Below are 17,615 nucleotides of genomic sequence, written 5' to 3'. Positions count from 1 at the left end.
AGAGTTTAATTCGTTTTGGAAAACAACGACCGTCAAAGGACAGCGATACTGACGATGAAGCCTTTATTGCTCAAAGTGTTGATTCTAGAAGAAGTTCCTTAAACTCGAACGTGGAGAGTTGGGCTGGTAGCGATCAGTCAATTGACTCAAACTGTCAAACGTCAATTTTAGATGACAGACAGTTGCTCAAGTGAGTATTTAGTTCTAGTGTCCGGTTTATACGTCCAAATAAAATAATAATTTTAAGATAAAGTTGTTCCAATTCTACTTAACTTACAAGATATGCAGTGTGACTCATGTAATATGAGCGGAAAAAGGTGATATGTGATTTTTAGTACCTTCAGTTCATCAGTGGTTCAACGTAACTTGATTTAGCATCGTCTATACCATGAACCACATTTCCCACTATTTATTTTGGTTAGGTTTTTTTCTTTAATTTTATTTTATGTAATAGCTTAGTCAAATCAAATTCAAATATTTTTGTCTGCTTCTAAGCATTATCTTTAATGTTTTTGACGCCTCTGTCTTGAGCTAGTCTACCAAATATCGTCTTCTTGATGTTTGATTTTTCTTGAGCTGATTGTTTCTTCTGATCATCACCCTACATTTTCAGCAGTATGCTAGCTTTCATATTTCCAACTAATTTTCTGAAATATTTTTAAGAGAAGTGTAAAAGAATGTTTTGAAATGATTGAGCTGGCTTAAGTATTACTATTTATTCATCAAAATTCAGTCCGCCCTGACCCACGAGCGCACCCACCAATTATTAAGCTATCTTGAAATACTTTCTGTTACTCATGTGTCCCTGATAGAAAATCCAATTTTTACATGCTCGATACTTGTATTAGGAGAGCAAAAACGCAAGGAGAAAAAAGTTTTCTTACTTTGGACACCTGAGCGCATCCACCAATTGTCATACAACCTTAAATATAACTTTTTTACGACTTGTCGGTCTGCTGTACTTACCGTTCAGCTGAACTGGAAGTAACATACAGGATTAAATAAAATTTGTTAGAATATTTATAAAAAAAAAGTATAAAAAATAGTGTAAGCATCACGAACAGTAACTGATTTACTGATCTCAGACAAATTAGAGGTTTCGCTTTGCTCAGCCTCCAAACTTTGTCATCGATCAGTAAAGCTTACTTACTGTTCTTGATACTTAATATACTATTTCTTACTCCTGTGATACTGGTAATAAATCCACTTTATTCAGAAAATCGCGTATTCTATTTGAGAGCAGTAACGCAAGAAGTTAAAAATCTGGTTATACCTGATACTTAAGCGTTTCCATCAATTGTCAAGAAAAATTGAAACACCTTTTCTTACTTCTGTGACCATAAAAATAAATCCACTTTTTACTGAAATATGAGTATGTGTATTTTAGGACAGAAACGCAAGAAGTTAAAATTTCGTTACTTCAGATACTCGAGCGCATTCGCCACTTGTCAAAAAAACTTAAAATAGTTTTTCTTACTCCTGTGATCCTGGTAACAAAAAACCTGCTTGCTGGGAGATTAGATGGCAATCTATTTGGGGCCCAATCTTGTTCAGCGTTCATAGGGGGCAAACGAGGACCATAGCAGTGACAATAGGCGGAATTGTTTGCATCTTTGCGTGGTTTTCCTGGTTTGCAGACGGCTATTACCTTAGCTTTTAACCACAGCTTTGGTACTGTGATTTTGGTTCAGCACTAGTTGTTCAGTTGAAGAAGCCAGTTCAGAGCCAGTGGACCTAAGTTTATCGGGAACTCATTCAGTATGTCATCCGGGCCTGAAGCCTTTTTGGTTTTCAGGGACGTCGTTCCAGTTCTCAGTTCTGCAGTGGTAAAGAAGGCGATATTAGTTATCCCAGGTGGTTGTCCAACCCTGAAAGTGAAGTGACCTGTTCGCCTTTTGATCTGCACTTACCACTTACCACACCAGTAGTTGATGCGCGATTTTGTTTGTTGATTCATACATTGAAAGATGTTTGGCCACCTGATAGCTTTTTGATAAGGCTCCAGGCATTCCTGCTGCTGTGTTTCATATCTAGGCTGTTTATCGCGTCTTCTGGGAAAAAGTAATTTCCGCTGAAGTGCTCTAGATACTCATCATATGGCCTTTGTTTTTGTTAGAGAAACCAGGTACATTAAATACTGGAGCAGCGGGGAATACTGCGTCTAGCTGTTTTTTTAATTGTAGATATGAATTTTTTATAGTACTCTGAGTACGGTGGGAGAGCTTTCCTCCGCCTCTTCTACAAATTTGTTCCAGTTGACCTTTCTGAGGTTGAACCGACTTTTAAATGGGACCTTCTACGGCACTGTCAGTATTAATGGCTGGTGTTAGGAATGCGGAATATGGTCAATAAATGTCTTGCCGCATTTTTCAGCTAGAGACCTACTTACGAAGATAAGGTACGGGTAATAACTTCTCATCCATCTGCCACTATTGAAAAAAGCGGGCTGTTGCTGGTCATGGATGAGAGTCATGCTGCTATCATCATATCTCCAAGAGTCCTCCATTCTCTGTCGTCTGGGGTTAATAAAGACACCAATTAGCACGTTAAAATGTATGGGGAATGAAAATCTCTCATACAGGATCATTCACGGAAACCGGATGTTTTTGAAGTGGGCTGTATTCGAGCGTTCGTGGTGAGAAGGTCACGTGGCTGGTGTCTATCGTTTCATTTGTTCATAGCAATTTCATTTTAGTCGTTGAGATCATTAGGTTTTTTTTTCTACTTTATTGATATCTTCCTCAGAATTCATCATTCAATGGCTGGTAAAGCTGTTCCAAATAACTGATGTAACAAAAAAAAAATTGAAAATGGTGAGGTTTTGTTTTTTGTTTATCAATCCCAATCCTCTGATCGGTCTCGCCGTATTACGGCTCATCAGAGAGGGTATAGGGCTTGATAACCAAAGAACAGAACCTTCATTCCAGTATAGTCAACTGGATGCCAGAAATGATAGTTGTTGTGCAACATCTGGTGACATCTGTACTGAACTCTATGAGTTAGAAAGTACAGATGGCGTTCTCAAATCTAGGAACAGATGCCTAGTACTAGTAATCTGTACTTTCTAACTCATAGAGTTGAGTACAGATGGCAACAGATGTTGCACAACAACTAAAAAACAAATGTATTAGTAAAATTAACTGGTAAATTTGGAGGTGTAGACCAGGCCTAAGACTGTGAGACGTGACTTTTTCAGGCAAAAAGAACTCAAAAACAACCAAACAGTTGAAGATCCCGCCCTGAAAGCTCAAGACTTCCAAGTGTGCATTACAATCATTGAGGCACGCCAATTGGCTGGTCTCAACATGGACCCAGTGGTCGCCATCCAGGTTGGCGATCAGAAAAAATTCACCAGTGTTAAGGAAAGCACCAATTGTCCTTACTACAATGAGGTATTATAATGCCTATAATTTCAAAAGTCACCCTTAAAAAAACACTTTTCTGATTGCAAAGTACTTCGTCTTTGACTTTCACATGCCTCCAGTGATGCTATTCGACAAAATTATTCACCTTTCGGTAAGTGAAAGAACAATTTGATATTCAAATTTCAAATTTAGCTTATGTTCTGTGTTTTAGGTGCTACAGTCTCGCAATTTTTTGAGGGGCAACAAAATGCTAGGAAATTTCAAGTTGGACGTGGCAACAGTGTGGGCGCAACCAGGTAAGCTTTACTTCTGTCTGAGACCAATATCAGAGTAAATGGTTGTTACGTCATCAATTAAGTGTTTGAACTGTCACAACAACATTTTATTTTATTCTCTGATAATCAAATTAAAGGCGAATAGGAGAGATCAACTGAAAGTGTGTTTTACATAAGGAAATCTCGTAACTTGTATAAGACCGGAGCAAAAACGTGACGTGAATCAAGATTCAACCCGGCATTGAAACATTTTGTGTGTAACTACTATTTATCCTATCGAGTTAATTTTTGGAATAGTTAGAGCAACATGTGTTCACTTTTTGCTACCAACTTACTTTGAAGAGTGTTTTCGTTTTTAGGCTATGCAAATAAATAACTATTAGAAAAACGTCATTTATCAAAAAAATTCCAAACCTGTAGATTTAGATCTAGAGGAAATTTTAAATGGGACAAAATGTACTTCACTTTTAGTTTCTACTGCTAGTATTGATTTTTCCGTAAGACGTACAAGACCGGTGCTATAACGCCCCAAACCTTGCATACTAAAAAACGCAACATTTTCAACCTTTATAAAAATCGACCGCTCGACTCTTGTTAGTCCACCTGCAAACTGGCTTTTTTGGCCACATTCTGAAGTTGTAGCAAGAAAGTTTCCTTTATGAAATTTGAAGCCCCGTTATTCTCCTTTGACCTGGGGCAAAGCGGCAATTTGTAACTGGTATAGGAACGGAGAAAAGTAGCGCGATATAAACCGAGATTCAAAACGGGATAAAAATTTTACTACAGTGAGGACGTGTAGGTTGGAACAAACTCCCTTAAAATTAAGGGTTTGGTTTTTCGGAAATAATTTCAAATAGAATTACCTATTTTTAATTTTATTTTTGAATTGTGCATCGTACTCCAAGTAGGAAAAAAAAATCTAAGTAGTTGCCGGGAAATTTCCAAATTAAAACATCACTAATTAATACCGTTTATTAAATAGAACCAATTTATTTAAAGAAAGCATAAAACAAATCAAATCAAGTGTTCAAATTGCAAACCATTAACTTCCTGACAGTTCGCAAGTCGATTTTGGAATTCTTGTAACACTTTACTTAGCGTTTGTGGCTGTATTTGTTGTGTTTCGGCTATAATCCTATTTTTCAATTCTTCAATATTTGTCGGGTATATTAAAGTAGACTTTAGATTTCGGATAACCCCATAGATAAAAATCTAATGGGGGTAGATCTGGAGACCTAGCGGGCGATTCGATGAAACCTCTTCTTCCGATCCATCTATTTGCGAAAATATTTTGATGGTAGTCTCGTACTATTCGCGAATAGTGTGGTGGCGCTCCATCCTGCTGGAACCATAACGAATCTGCTGGTGTATTTGGGTTTTCACCATTCGGATAAAGTGCAATTAAACTGGGTATTATGTAATTTTGTAGCTGGTCTAATATAGAGTTAAGTGTTCCCTCAATAAAAAAAAGGACCCACAATTGAAGTACACACAATTGCGGCACATACGTTTAGTTTCTGTGGGCATTGCGTACGACTTTCCATACTTCAGTGTGGGTTTTCGGGGGTCCAATATCGACAAGACAATTTAGTCTATTTACTGAACCATTCAAAAAAAATGTTGTCTCGTCAGAAAAAACTATCTCGTTCAAAAAATGCGGGTTGGCCTTCCATCTCGCCATCAATATGGCGCAAACTTCTAATCTACTTTCGAAATCTTGTTCAATAAGTTCTTGAACTAAATGTTCCTTTCTATGGGTGCCATTTGTTATGTAAATATTTTAGAACAGAAGATTTGCTTACTGAATGTTCTGCAGCTACTTGTCGAGTTGGTTTATGTGGATTTTCTTGTAAATCGAGCAAAACATCCAATTGTGGTAAAAACTGTGAGGTTTTGTTTTTTGTTTATCAATCCCATTCCTCTGACCGGTTTCGCCGTATTACGGCTCATCAGAGAGGCTATAGGGCTTGATAACCAAAGAAAAAACTTCATTCCAGTATAGTCAACTGGATGCCAGAAATGATAGTGGTTGTGCAACATCTGGTGACATCTTTACTCAACTCTATAAGTTAGAAAGTACAGATGGCGTTCTCAAATCTGGGAACAGCCCCATTAATGCCGCATCATTCGATAAACACCGATCTGATTGGTTAAAAATGGTAAAGTTTTGTTTTTTGTTTATCAATCCCAATCCTCTGACCGGTTTCTGAATCAAATGAGTTTGTTCCAACCTACGCGTTCTCACTGTATACTAAATATACTTTTACTATGTAACAGATTTCTGGCTTAAATTCACAGACCACCAGTTCTATCACAAGTGGGCCCTACTGAGTGATCCTGACGACATTGCCGGAGGCCCCAAGGGCTACCTAAAGTGCGATATTAGCGTAATCGGTAAAGGCGACACAGTCAAAGTACCTTCAAAGAGCGAAAAGGATGACGATGATATTGAAGCGTAACGGAACTTGAAATCTGGTCACTTTTGTGTTTTATAACAACTTTTCTCAGGAATTTACTGTTGCCCGATGGAGTCCCAACGGACCGACAAACTGCTCATTTTATAGTGAAAATCTATCGGGCGGACGGATTGCCCAAAATGAACTCCTCTTTGATGGCCAGCGTTAAAAAAGCTTTTATTGGAGAGGTTCACGACCTGGTGGATCCTTACGTTCAAGTGTCATTTGCCGGATTGGTGGTAAGTTACTTAATGCACAGTGTGGCAAACGCTGAACGAGTTGTACAGGGTAAAACTAGCGTGAAGAAGGGCAGCTACGCCCCTGTATGGAACGAGCAGCTGATTTTTACGGAAATGTTTCCACCTTTGTGTCAGAGGATTAAAATTCAGCTGAGGGATGACGATCCTGTTAAACCTACAGTGATAGGTACCCACTTTATTGATCTTAAGACCATATCAAATGACGGAGAAAAAGGTGGTTTGAATTTAGTTTTTTGGTTGGAGATAATCGAATTGGTTTTGAAGGTTTTATGCCAACTTTTGGGCCCAACTACATTCACATGTACGGTTCGACCAGAGATTACAGTATTATAGACGAACACTCCAACCTGAACACTGGATTGGGGGAAGGTACGTTTGGTCAAACTGTTCGGGAGCCTTAATTATAGTCCAGTTTAGGGGTCTCCTATCGAGCTAGACTGCTGGTCTCCATCAGAACTGAAATAACCGACAACATTGACCTGTCGCCAGCGGCGGTGCACGCTGAACCTACCGCACCAATCAACGAAGATTCCTATGCGAAAAATGAAGAGTTTTTCCTGTTTGCCACTGTGTTTGATGCGTCCATGATAGACAAAAAACTGGGGGACAAACCTGTGTACTTTGAGATTAGTATCGGCAACGCTGGGAACGCCATAGACGGTCAGAACATGTCGGCCAATGAGCACAACGATTCGGACAGCGACGAACTAGGTAAAGTGGGTGTAGTGTTGCCAGAGCTATAATAGCATCTAAAAAAAAAATACTTAGAATTATTTAGTTTTAAAACCTGTAAGTAAACTCTGTAACGAATAGCAACGAAATTTCTTGGCACAAAAATTTATCCTACCAATTTTTGAGTCTTACAAGCCTATTTTTGGGGTTCGAGGGGCAAGTGCTATACCCTAAATGACACAACCACCGTTCTCTGATTAATAATTTATTTAGTTCCACTACATAAATAGTTTTCAACTGGGTACGATTCGATTCCTATGTCTTAAGTCTACTTAGCAATTCTGGCTTTAACGTAACTTTTGGACATGTTGAGTTAGGTTGAAGTAAATTTATTTTCGAAGAGAATTTTGAATAGTTTTCCAAACACTTCCGAATTTACCCCGAATCTTGCACTCTTACACAAAATAAAAAATAAAATAATAACTCATAAAAACTCCTGCAAAAATAGCTGTAATGACGGGGCACCTGTGTGTTGATTAGATGGCGTCCTCAAGTGGGGTTAAGTGTGGATCTGTGGGCCTATAATGCCGGCTGGAGCATAATGGACATGGACGGCCCTCAATTAAGACATTTCCCCATGCGTTCCAGAAGTGGAAGAGAGTGAACATATTAGGTGGAGGCGAAACGCAACAAGCACAGTCACATGGTCCGGATGGGTTTTTCTTTAGTAGTTGGAACTCTAGATGGATGATTTCAGTCCACAAACTTAACAAGGCCCGGGTTATCCCCAGGAGTTCCGTCACTCGGGGTTGATAAATGGTTCTTAATTTCCATAAGTGTTACAGAGCCAGCCGGTACAACATTAGCTGACTCCCTCTATTCCGTACAAATCTAACGTAATACAAAAATAGCATTAAGCACTCCATATGTTTTTCTATAAAAAAAATTGACAAATTAAATTTTTCCTAGGATGTCGTACTAGTTGAGAATCACGATGCAAATTAACGTGGACCTACAGGAACTAACACTGGAAGTCCCCCCTTTTTTTATTAGTGATCATATCTCAACCGCGACGGTGGCTGTATGTCTCTAGTTCTTGTTCGGCCTGCATTTACTGGGGTGGCTTCCCAATTTTACTGACTAGATCTAAGTCGGTTTAATACATGGAACTTTCATCGTCACTTATTTCAATAATAGTATCAGTATCAGTGTCTTCATCAATATCACTATTATCCTGTTGCACATTTCTGGTTCTTCTTTCATCTCCATATAGTAGAAACTCACCCACTTCATCCTGGAGCTTCTCATTGTCTAAAATTGGATCCTTGATTGAGTCTGGTTCATTTTTGTTCTCTTCTTCACAATCCCATGTGCTCAGTCGTCCAGAAAGCTCTTTTATTTTAAATGTAAACAGCCCTTTCCTTTCAAGTTTTCTTTTGCAACTTCATGGGAAATTTGCATTTCCTTTAACATTTCACTGGCTTAATTTTCGTCCAAGTCGTATCGTAGTACGTGATTATTAATCGTTAAATGAATTGGTAATTTCCTATCTCGACCAAACATAAAAAAGAATGGACTTTCTTTGGTAGCTTCATGAGGTTGATCCCTATAAGCCATCAACGCATAAGGAAGAATCTTATCCCTGTTTTCCATGAAATTACTAACGAAATGACTGATAGTAGTTTTCAACGTTTTATGAAAACGTTCCAAAATTCCATTGGTTGCTGGATGATAAAGAGTTGTACGTAGCTTTTGAATTCCAAGTTCTTTGCCGATGTTGGTAAAGAGGTGGCCTATAAATTGTTTTCCACAATCCGTCAATAGTTTCTTGGGAGCATGTCTAGTTATGATGTTTTCAACCAAGGCTCTCGCGACGGTTTCAGCTTTTATATCGGGGAGTGGTATGCACTCTGGATATTTAGTCAAAAAGTCAACGCAAGTGAGAATGTATCTGTTATCTTGGCGTGTTCGATTAAGAGGTCCTACTAGATCCAGCGATATTCTACCCCAAACGGGCGTTGGAATGGGTGTTCTTTGAAGTTCAGGAGGTCCTTTTGTTTTTTGGATTTGGCAGGACGGACAGAATTCGACAAATTTTTGAACATATTTTCGCATGTTTTTCCAATAAAAATCGCGTTCTAACATTTCCTTCGTCTTCTTTTGTCCTTTTGTGAGCTGCATACAGTGACGTAATAATAAATAAATAATAAATCGTCGATTATGTATTTTGGCGCAACGATTGGATCATTTCGTCGGTTTGAGTTACGTCGTTTTCGTAGAAGTCCATCCATTATTATATAGTCTGTATCCTCGTCCAACGTACTGTGATTTATTAAGCAGTTGAGTTCAGGATCCTCGGTCTGCAAGCGAATAAGATCCTCTTTATTCCAGTATACGTCATAAATAGGTGTTAGTTCATTTTCATGTAATACAACTGAAATCGGCTGCGGATCATCTGTTCTTAGTCTTGTAAGGCTATCTACATTTGCATTCATTTTACTGGTCTATATTGAACAGTAAAACTGTATTCCATTAGGAACATAGTCCATTTGGCCAGTTTAGAACTTCGATCCTTAATATTTAATAGATATTTCAGTGGCCGATGGTGCGCCATAATTGTAAAGTGAGTTCCTATCAGGTAGACCCGGTATTTCTTGTCCGCATAAACAATAGCGAGACATTCCTTTTCAAGTGTTGAATAACGCTGTTCAGCAGAATTTAGCGTACGGCTGGCGTAACATATAGGATGATCCATTCCGTCATATTTCTGCGTTAAAATTGCAGCGATTACAGTGGCACTTGCTTCAGTGTTTAAAATAAACTCTCGGCTCACGTTTGGATATTTTAATATCGAAAGGAAAATAAAAGCTTCGAAGGCGTTTTGATGCTCTGTTGTCCATAGTCAGTTAGCATTTTTCTTTGTCAGCTGAGCATTTAGTAGGCTTAAACTTTAAATTGCTCTCCCGAATTGTTTCGAAGATGTCATCCAAATATACTAGACATTCATTGTAAGAAAGTTTTGCAAATATATGGTTTATTAGACGACTCCAGCGTTTTTTAATCCCATAGCCATTCTAGTAAATTCGTAGTGGTGGACTTAAAGGTATCCAGATGCTCCCGGTGTCTGGATCTTTAACAGTTTATATCTTAACTTTTAATTTTGTTTGTAGTGTTTACATATTTTATCTATTGCGTCTTTTATACAACTGATGTACCAAATGTCTTGTTAATTAAGGTGTCCGTGAAAGGATTCACTCATAAAACGTCCCACCTGTTACAATTCTACAACTAGTAACTTTGAAATGTTACCTCTGAGTGTTGCCAAATTTAATTTAAACTAATTGGTGGTGTAGAAACTGTGACGACAGACGTGGCTTTCTGGCAAAGCACCACTCAAGCAATCAAGCCGATGACGCACGATAAGTTGTACTACTTTCTGCCCTACTGGGACAACAAACCATGCATGCACATTAGATCGGTGTGGCCCGACTACAGGCGGAGAATGTACAATTCAAATATTATCGCCAAAATAGCAGATAAACTGGTTTGGGCAGTTGGGACTAGTTCAAACTGGTTGAAACAACAAGTACTTACAGGAAGACGGTTTGGATGAAGTTAACGCGGCATTGGACCGAGACGATCCGGACGTGGAGTTCAAGTTAAAACACGTTTTGGAGGATTTGGCTTTGGCCTGCGGCAAGTACGTCACGATGTCTAGGGCGTCCACTTCTGGGCCGGGATGCGGCAAAACCAAGTTAGATAAGGAGAGACTGAAGTTGTGCCAGAGAGAAATTGTAAGTCTATACATTAGTTTATTCCGACTTTTGTATAATTTTACAGAAGAGGCAAAAATCCTTTAGTTAACAAACTGAGATCATTGGAAGCCTAATTTTCCAAAAAGTTATAAAATTATATTACCTTAGCTTCTCAAACTTAAAATATTGTGCCAAAGAAAGTAAAATATCGATTTTATAGATCATTTTGGCGGATAGATCATTTAAGTTAATCTTCTGAACAGTCCAACAAAAGTTACATAGTAAAAAAAAAATGTGTTTCAAGCATTTCTTTTTATATTTTTTTTTAATCTTTGTTGACTGGACTATCCGATTCCAACAATATTTGATATTTTTAGGAGAACATCGGCAACGCTGCTAAAAACTTAAAAGCTTTGGTGACGAAAAGCTCGTTTAAGGAACGGGCCCGGACGACTCAAACTTACTTAGCCAAGCTGAAATTTCTAATTGAAGACGTATTAGCAAACCATAATTGTTAAAGGTTTGACGTTACGTTTGTGCAAATTTTAGCCACAACACTCCCTGCCTGACATTTTCTTTTGGATGATTTGCGGGGGAAAACGGAGAGCCTATCAGAGAATCCCAGCTAGGGATATAGTCTACTCTATTGTGGATGAAGAGAGGGGCAAAGATTGTGGAAGGGTTAAGACAACATTTTTAAAAGTAATTAATTTTTTTAGTTATTCACGGTTTGAAATGGTGATGCAGCTTCCAGGTAAACGCAACACCGGACCAAGTGGCTGGACAATTCCAGCCAAAGTGCAAGTATACGTGTGGCTGGGAATGTTAAAGCACAAAAAAAATTTCGTTCTGGGGATCCCCAGAGGTTACGAGGTGTCCCAGGAACTGAAAAACGTGGAACGACCTAAGGCATTACCTCCTTCCGTGATCCACTACGTGGAAAAACATGTAATAATGATCCTTATTACTGTAGAGTCGTTATTTTTCGAGATTGTTGCAGACGTTCCAACTTCGGGCCCATATTTACCAGGCCAGGTCCTTGATTGGCAGCGACGCTTCCGGTTTGTCAGATCCATTTGCTCGTGTCATCGCCGTGGAGTTCTGTAAAGCCACCCAGGTGATTGACGAGACTCTCAGTCCCACATGGGATGAACTACTAGTGTTTGATGAAATTTTGGTTTTTGGTACGCTTACACTGATAAAGAGGAACAGTTTTTAAGCAAATTTATCGATGTAGGTTCATCGGAGGAAATTAAACAAGCACCACCCTCTTTGGTGATAGAAATATTCGATCAGGATCAAGTGGGAAAGTCCGAATTTATTGGTAGGACAATGGCAAAGCCCCACGTCAAACTAAGGGATGATAAGTACGTGAAACCGGCTTTTCCTCCCCCTTTGGAGTGGTTTACTATCACCAGGGGCGTGGATCACGCTGGGGAATTATTGGCTGCCTTCGAGTTGTTGGAGATTTACGGAGGATCTGACAGTTCCTTACCAGCGTTGCCAAAACCCAAAGACATTCCTATTTTTAAGGTAATAAAGCTGTGTGTGGTTTTTTTCCCATGCGTTGCTCAACACTCTCTGGGTAGCACTACAACCCTTGGTGGGTCCAACATGACCTCCGTTCAGTCACATACCTGCATAGTCTGGAGGTCTTTTAAAATGTTGTCCTTTCGTCTGAGTCTCGGCTGCTCCAGCGATCTCTTTCTTGATAAATTTCCTTTGATCGTATCTCCTTTCCAAATCTGATTGAAACGCAGTTTCTCGACTTGGGTAAGAGTTACTTTAAAATTGACAACAGGAATGAATCCCCAAATTGGTCAAAACAAACTTTTAACTCGATTTTGTATAACAAATTACTAATTTGTCGTAAATGTGACCCTATACGGCCAATTTGCGGCAATTTTTGAATTTTCAGCTAGAAAATCGAGTCAAGAGTAATTTTATACTAAAAAATCCAATTGTAATGCCAATTTTTTAATCTCTCTCACCCAAGTGAGTTTAAAGCCAAGTTTCTCAAACTGGGTTAAAGATAACAGAAAACGGGCAATAAATTATTCTCCCTACATCAATCGAAAAACCACCTAATTAATTCAAAGTCGTAAAAGAGTGACCCTACGGCAGAAAGACTGTTACGGCCAATTTACGAAATTTTTTTAACTTTGAGCTAGAAAATCATGTAAAAAGTCATTTCTTACTAAATCAAGGACGAGGAATCTAATAAAACATCCATTTTTTTCTAGCTCTTATCCAACTTTGCACTAAAATGCAGAGTTATCTTAAGTGCTGTGTAACTCCGTTGGCAAAGTTGTGGGGGTAAAGTTTCAATCAACTTTTTTGTAGCTTCCTGAAACTGGTTCACAGCTTTACCGTCCATCCCCACTTAGGTCCATTGCAAATCTCTTTTTATCCCATAGTATCTTGATCAGTCGGTCGTCAAATGCTCTTTGGACATGCCCAGCTCACCTCGTTCTTGGTTTGACTGTATGCTGCTTTTGGTAGAGGTCCTGAATTTCTATATTTGTCTTAATGCGATATTGCTTCATGTTTCTATCCTTGACGAGGTCAAATATTCTTCTCCGAATCTTTATTTCGAACCGCTTTAGTAGAAGCTCGTGGTGTTTTGTAAGGGTACAAGTTACACAGGCATATCAGATGTTCGATTTGATTACAGCCTGGTACACCCCCAGCTTTGACTTTTATGAAGGTTTGCATAGCAAAGAAACACCTACTGCCACTGTGTATTTATGCTTTAATCTCTTCGTTGCTGTAATTTTTAAAGCATATCCTGGCTCCAAGCTATTTAAATTGTCTGTTTATCCACTGACCTTTTCTAGGACACCGATCCAAGCCAAGTGACCGTGCTACTGCCAGTACCTAGAGAAATCAGACCAACATTAGCGCGGTATCGAATTGACGTGCTTTTTTGGGGTCTGAGAGACCTGAAACGGATCCACCTGTTAACAGTGGACAAACCGCGGGTGGATATCGAGTGTTCCGGACACATTTTGTATTCCAGCATCATCTCCAATATCCGGTGAAATTCAGGCTTAATAAAATTAAATCCTAACCTCAAATTTGGTGCGGTTACAGGAAAAATCCGAATTTTTCCACTCCCGTCAAGTTTCTAGAAGTCGATTTGCCCGAACAGGAGCTGTATCGACCACCGTTAACTATAAGAGTGGTGGACTGTCGCAGTTTTGGACGGTAGACTGCAAATGCTCTGTTTTTTCTTGGTTAATCCATGGTTGATTTCAGGTATACTCTAGTTGGAACCCACGTGATCAACTCAATCCACAGGTATATGTTTACTCCGTTGACCAGGAAAGAAAGAGAGGCCGAAGAACGGCGGAAAACTTCCTGGAACCAGTTCAAAACTTACGAAGACTCGGCAAACCACCAAGAAGTCATTCCCTCTCTGTTCGATCATGCCAAAAAAGAGAAAAGCCCTTTACTGCCCAAGGACTTGCCTAATAAATTCGGTAGTTTTAGTCGTTCACTGTAACATGCAGTTTTAATAGACGAATATTTTGACTAGGGTACGGAACTCAGAAGCTCAGCAAAAAAAACCCGAACAGGTAGCAGAAAATGGAAAAATCATGATTTGGAGGAGGAGCAGGAGTACGAAGATGAGGAGCACAACAAAGACTGGTGGACTAAGTATTTTGCTTCGGTAGAACGCATGATACGGGAATCCAATGAAGGCAAAGCTGTACACTTGTAAGTAACAAACGTCACTTATAAGGTAGACAGCCAGTTTGTTTGTTTACAGGGTGACAATAAAAAAATGATCTCTAAAACTTCATAAAATTTTTAATTTTCAAACAAATTTATTAACAAAGAGCAATAAAAATTATTTTGACTACCACATACTCAGCCGATTTTGAAGTGGCGTCCTTGTTGCGTCTCGGCAGAGCACCATCAAACGCTTCGAAACATTTTCAGCGGCCTTATTCAACCCAACATGCCAATTCAAAGTTTTGTGGCGTGTAGCACAGGCTGTGGTCTGTTTTGCCTTGTGAGCCGTAGCTAACTCTTGTTAGAACGTCCAAGCCGTATTGCCTAAGTGCTGCTGGGTCCACGGAAGTACGACGGCCACGAGGATGTCACGTCGGTAGACGTCTTTGTTGATTTTGACTCCTTTTTAAAAAAAAACGAGGAGGGTCTTGCCGTTGGCGCAAATTTTGACCCAAACCATAACGGCCGAAGGAATTTGGTAATGTTTGACGATAAATGTGCCGGGGGCCTCCGCAAACCAGGTTCCCATCTGTGAAGTGGACGTAGTCCCACTGAAGGAAAGACAAAGAAGTCGTTTGCAGTACGCGCTTGTTGTTGGTGAGGAGGTGAACTTTTCGGAGCTTGTAGAGCTTAAGATGGAAATGGTTATTTGACAAATCGATTCCCGATTGATACCAGTCTCACGAGCTATTTTTCTCTGGAGACTCTCGGATTTTGCCTGATACGTTCTCGAACGATCTCCTGGTTCTTGACGATTCTGCCACTTCCTGAAAGGTGACCAGCATGGCTGAGAGCTTTTTTCAACTCATGTAGCGCCAAAATTTGTTATTTTTGATTTGACATCTTAATAAAGTTGCTTGGAAGTATTGAATAAAATTGAGACAGAACTTGTAACGCTGGTAACAGGGCCTTGACAGTCATCAGGTGCTGAATGGACGTCAAGAAGCTCGAAATGGCACCTGTCTTTTCAGGCAGTGTGAAGCAGCAAGGGTGACGCCGAGCACAGCTTGTTTAATTGCACCACATTAACTGGAAGCAGATTTGAACTAGAACTGTCTCTTGGCAGACTGATTGACGAAGATAGTTTGGTGAACATTATGCTTAAAGGAAAAAGAGAATGGAAACTGGTACACGACTTTGTGAAGCATATAATGAGTTTGAAAAGAAAAGTGGAGCAGCGAGACGAACGTCAACGTAGAACCTCAGAGAAATTGTAGTGGAACCACTAATATTTATAGTGATACATAGTATCTGTGATATTTTGTTCTTATCATGACAATAAATGCGGTTAGTCTTGTGATGCATCTGCGCGATGTTAGGATCAATATGTCAAGTCCGCGCAGGCGCACGATTGCTTAGTATCCTAAAAAAAAAATTGAAATGTACTTGACCCTAAATTTCAGGAAATCTTCGAGTGATCGTAGTAACATTATCTATAAAGAACATTAACTGTTGTGTATCATGTAAACTGTTTTAATTGCGTCTTCCAGACAAATGATCAGACGAACACTATTCAACCTCCTCTGCAAGATGCGACGGACAAAAGTCCCATTTTCGACTATAACAAGCTGAAATTTGGGGGCAAATCCACGACCACAGCAGCTCGAATCGCGGCCCGACTAAGTCCTAAAAGTGCCAGGAGGAAAGTTACGTCCAAGCCAGTCTTGTTCAAGGTACATAAGCTGTTTAATTATTTATTTATCGTATGACTTAGTATATGTGCTAGACGCAAAAGAACAAAGATAAGCTCACTATACCAATGAGATGAGGGTGGTCACCTGCAGTGCTAAGGTTAATTTGCGTATATGGTCACATGATGGTGTGTTCCGTAGTTGAAAAGTTGTAGTGGAGACATGCCATCGATATTTTTGTCTATTCAGACTTAAAAATATTGTGAACAGACTATAGGTTAGAGCTTAGGTTCAGGTGCCACACTAATGGCGTCACGCGTTGTACATACATTTTGTAATTATCTATCAAATCAACATTTGTCTAGGTTTATCCCACCGAACTGGAAGCGCGTCCCGAATTTGACGAGTTTAAAGAATGGCTAAAAACGTTCGAACTGTACCGGGGCAAAAAAAACGAGCGGGGACAACAATGATGAAAATCGCGTGGTAGGGCACTTCAAAGTAGGTATTCCAGATTTATCAGATATTCTCACTGAAACAAAATAAAATCAAACTTAGGGGGCGGTGAAAGTGTACAAATGGCCGCTACCCAAAGACTCAGACATCAAACTAGACCTGCAATATGGCCTGTTCCATGGAATACCCTCCAACGACCCCATCAAAGTGTTGGTGCGAGTTTATGTGGTCAAAGCGAACGATTTACACCCAATGGATTTGAACGGCAAGGCTGATCCTTACGTGGTGCTCCATTTGGGATCGAAACGGATCAGCGACAAGGACAATTACATCTCCAAACAGCTCAATCCAGTTTTCGGAAAGTGAGTGCTAAAATTTTTTGAATATGAAAATTGATTATTAATATTTAGCAAATTAAAAATTTACAGTTCGAAAAAACCCTAAAAAAGTTCAAATACAAAGCTTACTCCAATTCAAAATCAAATGCTTTATAAAAATGATAAAATTTGGTGAAATAATAGTGAGTATATTTTACCGAAAATTGCTTCACTGTAAGATTTCTTTCCAGGTAAATGGTTGTGTGATTTCACAAAATTTTAGACTCACACATGGAGCGAATTTTCCTCGCCCCTCGCATTACCCCCGCACCCCTACTTGTCTAAGATCCATTATCTTTAGGTAGGCGGCCAGATTGCCGTGGCCCATCAGTTGCTGGCTTCCCCCGAATGACGGCGATCTCTCCGTCCTCTATTCCTTCCACAACTAGTATACCTCCCTTCCTTTTGAAGTGGTGTCTGTCCAGCTCTTGCCATTCGTGCATGACCCATTTACCGCTTAATCCTTTTTTCCTCCCACTGTCTAATTTCTTCAAATCTTCCTAGCTCTCCCTCCTATTTGCTCTCTTTGCTAAGCGATCCGCTTTCACGATTTCCTCATTCTCTCGCCCCTTGCTCTGCTTACAAGCCAATTTTGCTGCCACACTTCTTACTAGTCGGTAAAAGCTGGGG

At 39.6% G+C, this 17,615-nt stretch overlaps 1 protein-coding gene across 1 annotated transcript in view; it reads left to right on the top strand.

Annotated features, from left to right (window-relative positions):
• The window catches only part of LOC145735697 (otoferlin-like), a 47,461-nt gene that overhangs the window by 21,279 nt on the left and 8,567 nt on the right, over nucleotides 1-17,615 (top strand). The window contains 26 exon segments of the mRNA XM_081989673.1: nucleotides 3-190; nucleotides 3,197-3,392; nucleotides 3,454-3,516; nucleotides 3,577-3,661; nucleotides 5,939-6,095; nucleotides 6,149-6,335; nucleotides 6,384-6,570; nucleotides 6,621-6,725; nucleotides 6,774-7,067; nucleotides 10,382-10,572; nucleotides 10,625-10,822; nucleotides 11,161-11,277; nucleotides 11,333-11,485; nucleotides 11,531-11,731; nucleotides 11,784-11,967; nucleotides 12,021-12,316; nucleotides 13,621-13,820; nucleotides 13,877-13,990; nucleotides 14,042-14,265; nucleotides 14,322-14,338; nucleotides 14,340-14,503; nucleotides 15,588-15,648; nucleotides 16,012-16,194; nucleotides 16,518-16,598; nucleotides 16,600-16,653; nucleotides 16,711-16,970. Of these exon segments, the coding sequence (XP_081845799.1) occupies nucleotides 3-190; nucleotides 3,197-3,392; nucleotides 3,454-3,516; nucleotides 3,577-3,661; nucleotides 5,939-6,095; nucleotides 6,149-6,335; nucleotides 6,384-6,570; nucleotides 6,621-6,725; nucleotides 6,774-7,067; nucleotides 10,382-10,572; nucleotides 10,625-10,822; nucleotides 11,161-11,277; nucleotides 11,333-11,485; nucleotides 11,531-11,731; nucleotides 11,784-11,967; nucleotides 12,021-12,316; nucleotides 13,621-13,820; nucleotides 13,877-13,990; nucleotides 14,042-14,265; nucleotides 14,322-14,338; nucleotides 14,340-14,503; nucleotides 15,588-15,648; nucleotides 16,012-16,194; nucleotides 16,518-16,598; nucleotides 16,600-16,653; nucleotides 16,711-16,970 (4,160 nt within the window).

Source organism: Ips typographus, linkage group LG11, assembly GCF_016097725.1.
Source record: "Ips typographus isolate SLU linkage group LG11, UJ_Ityp_2.0, whole genome shotgun sequence".
NCBI classification, from domain to species: Eukaryota; Metazoa; Arthropoda; class Insecta; order Coleoptera; family Curculionidae; genus Ips; species Ips typographus.
Note: the sequence above shows the minus strand (reverse complement) of the source record. Positions and strands in the feature narration are given on the sequence as shown.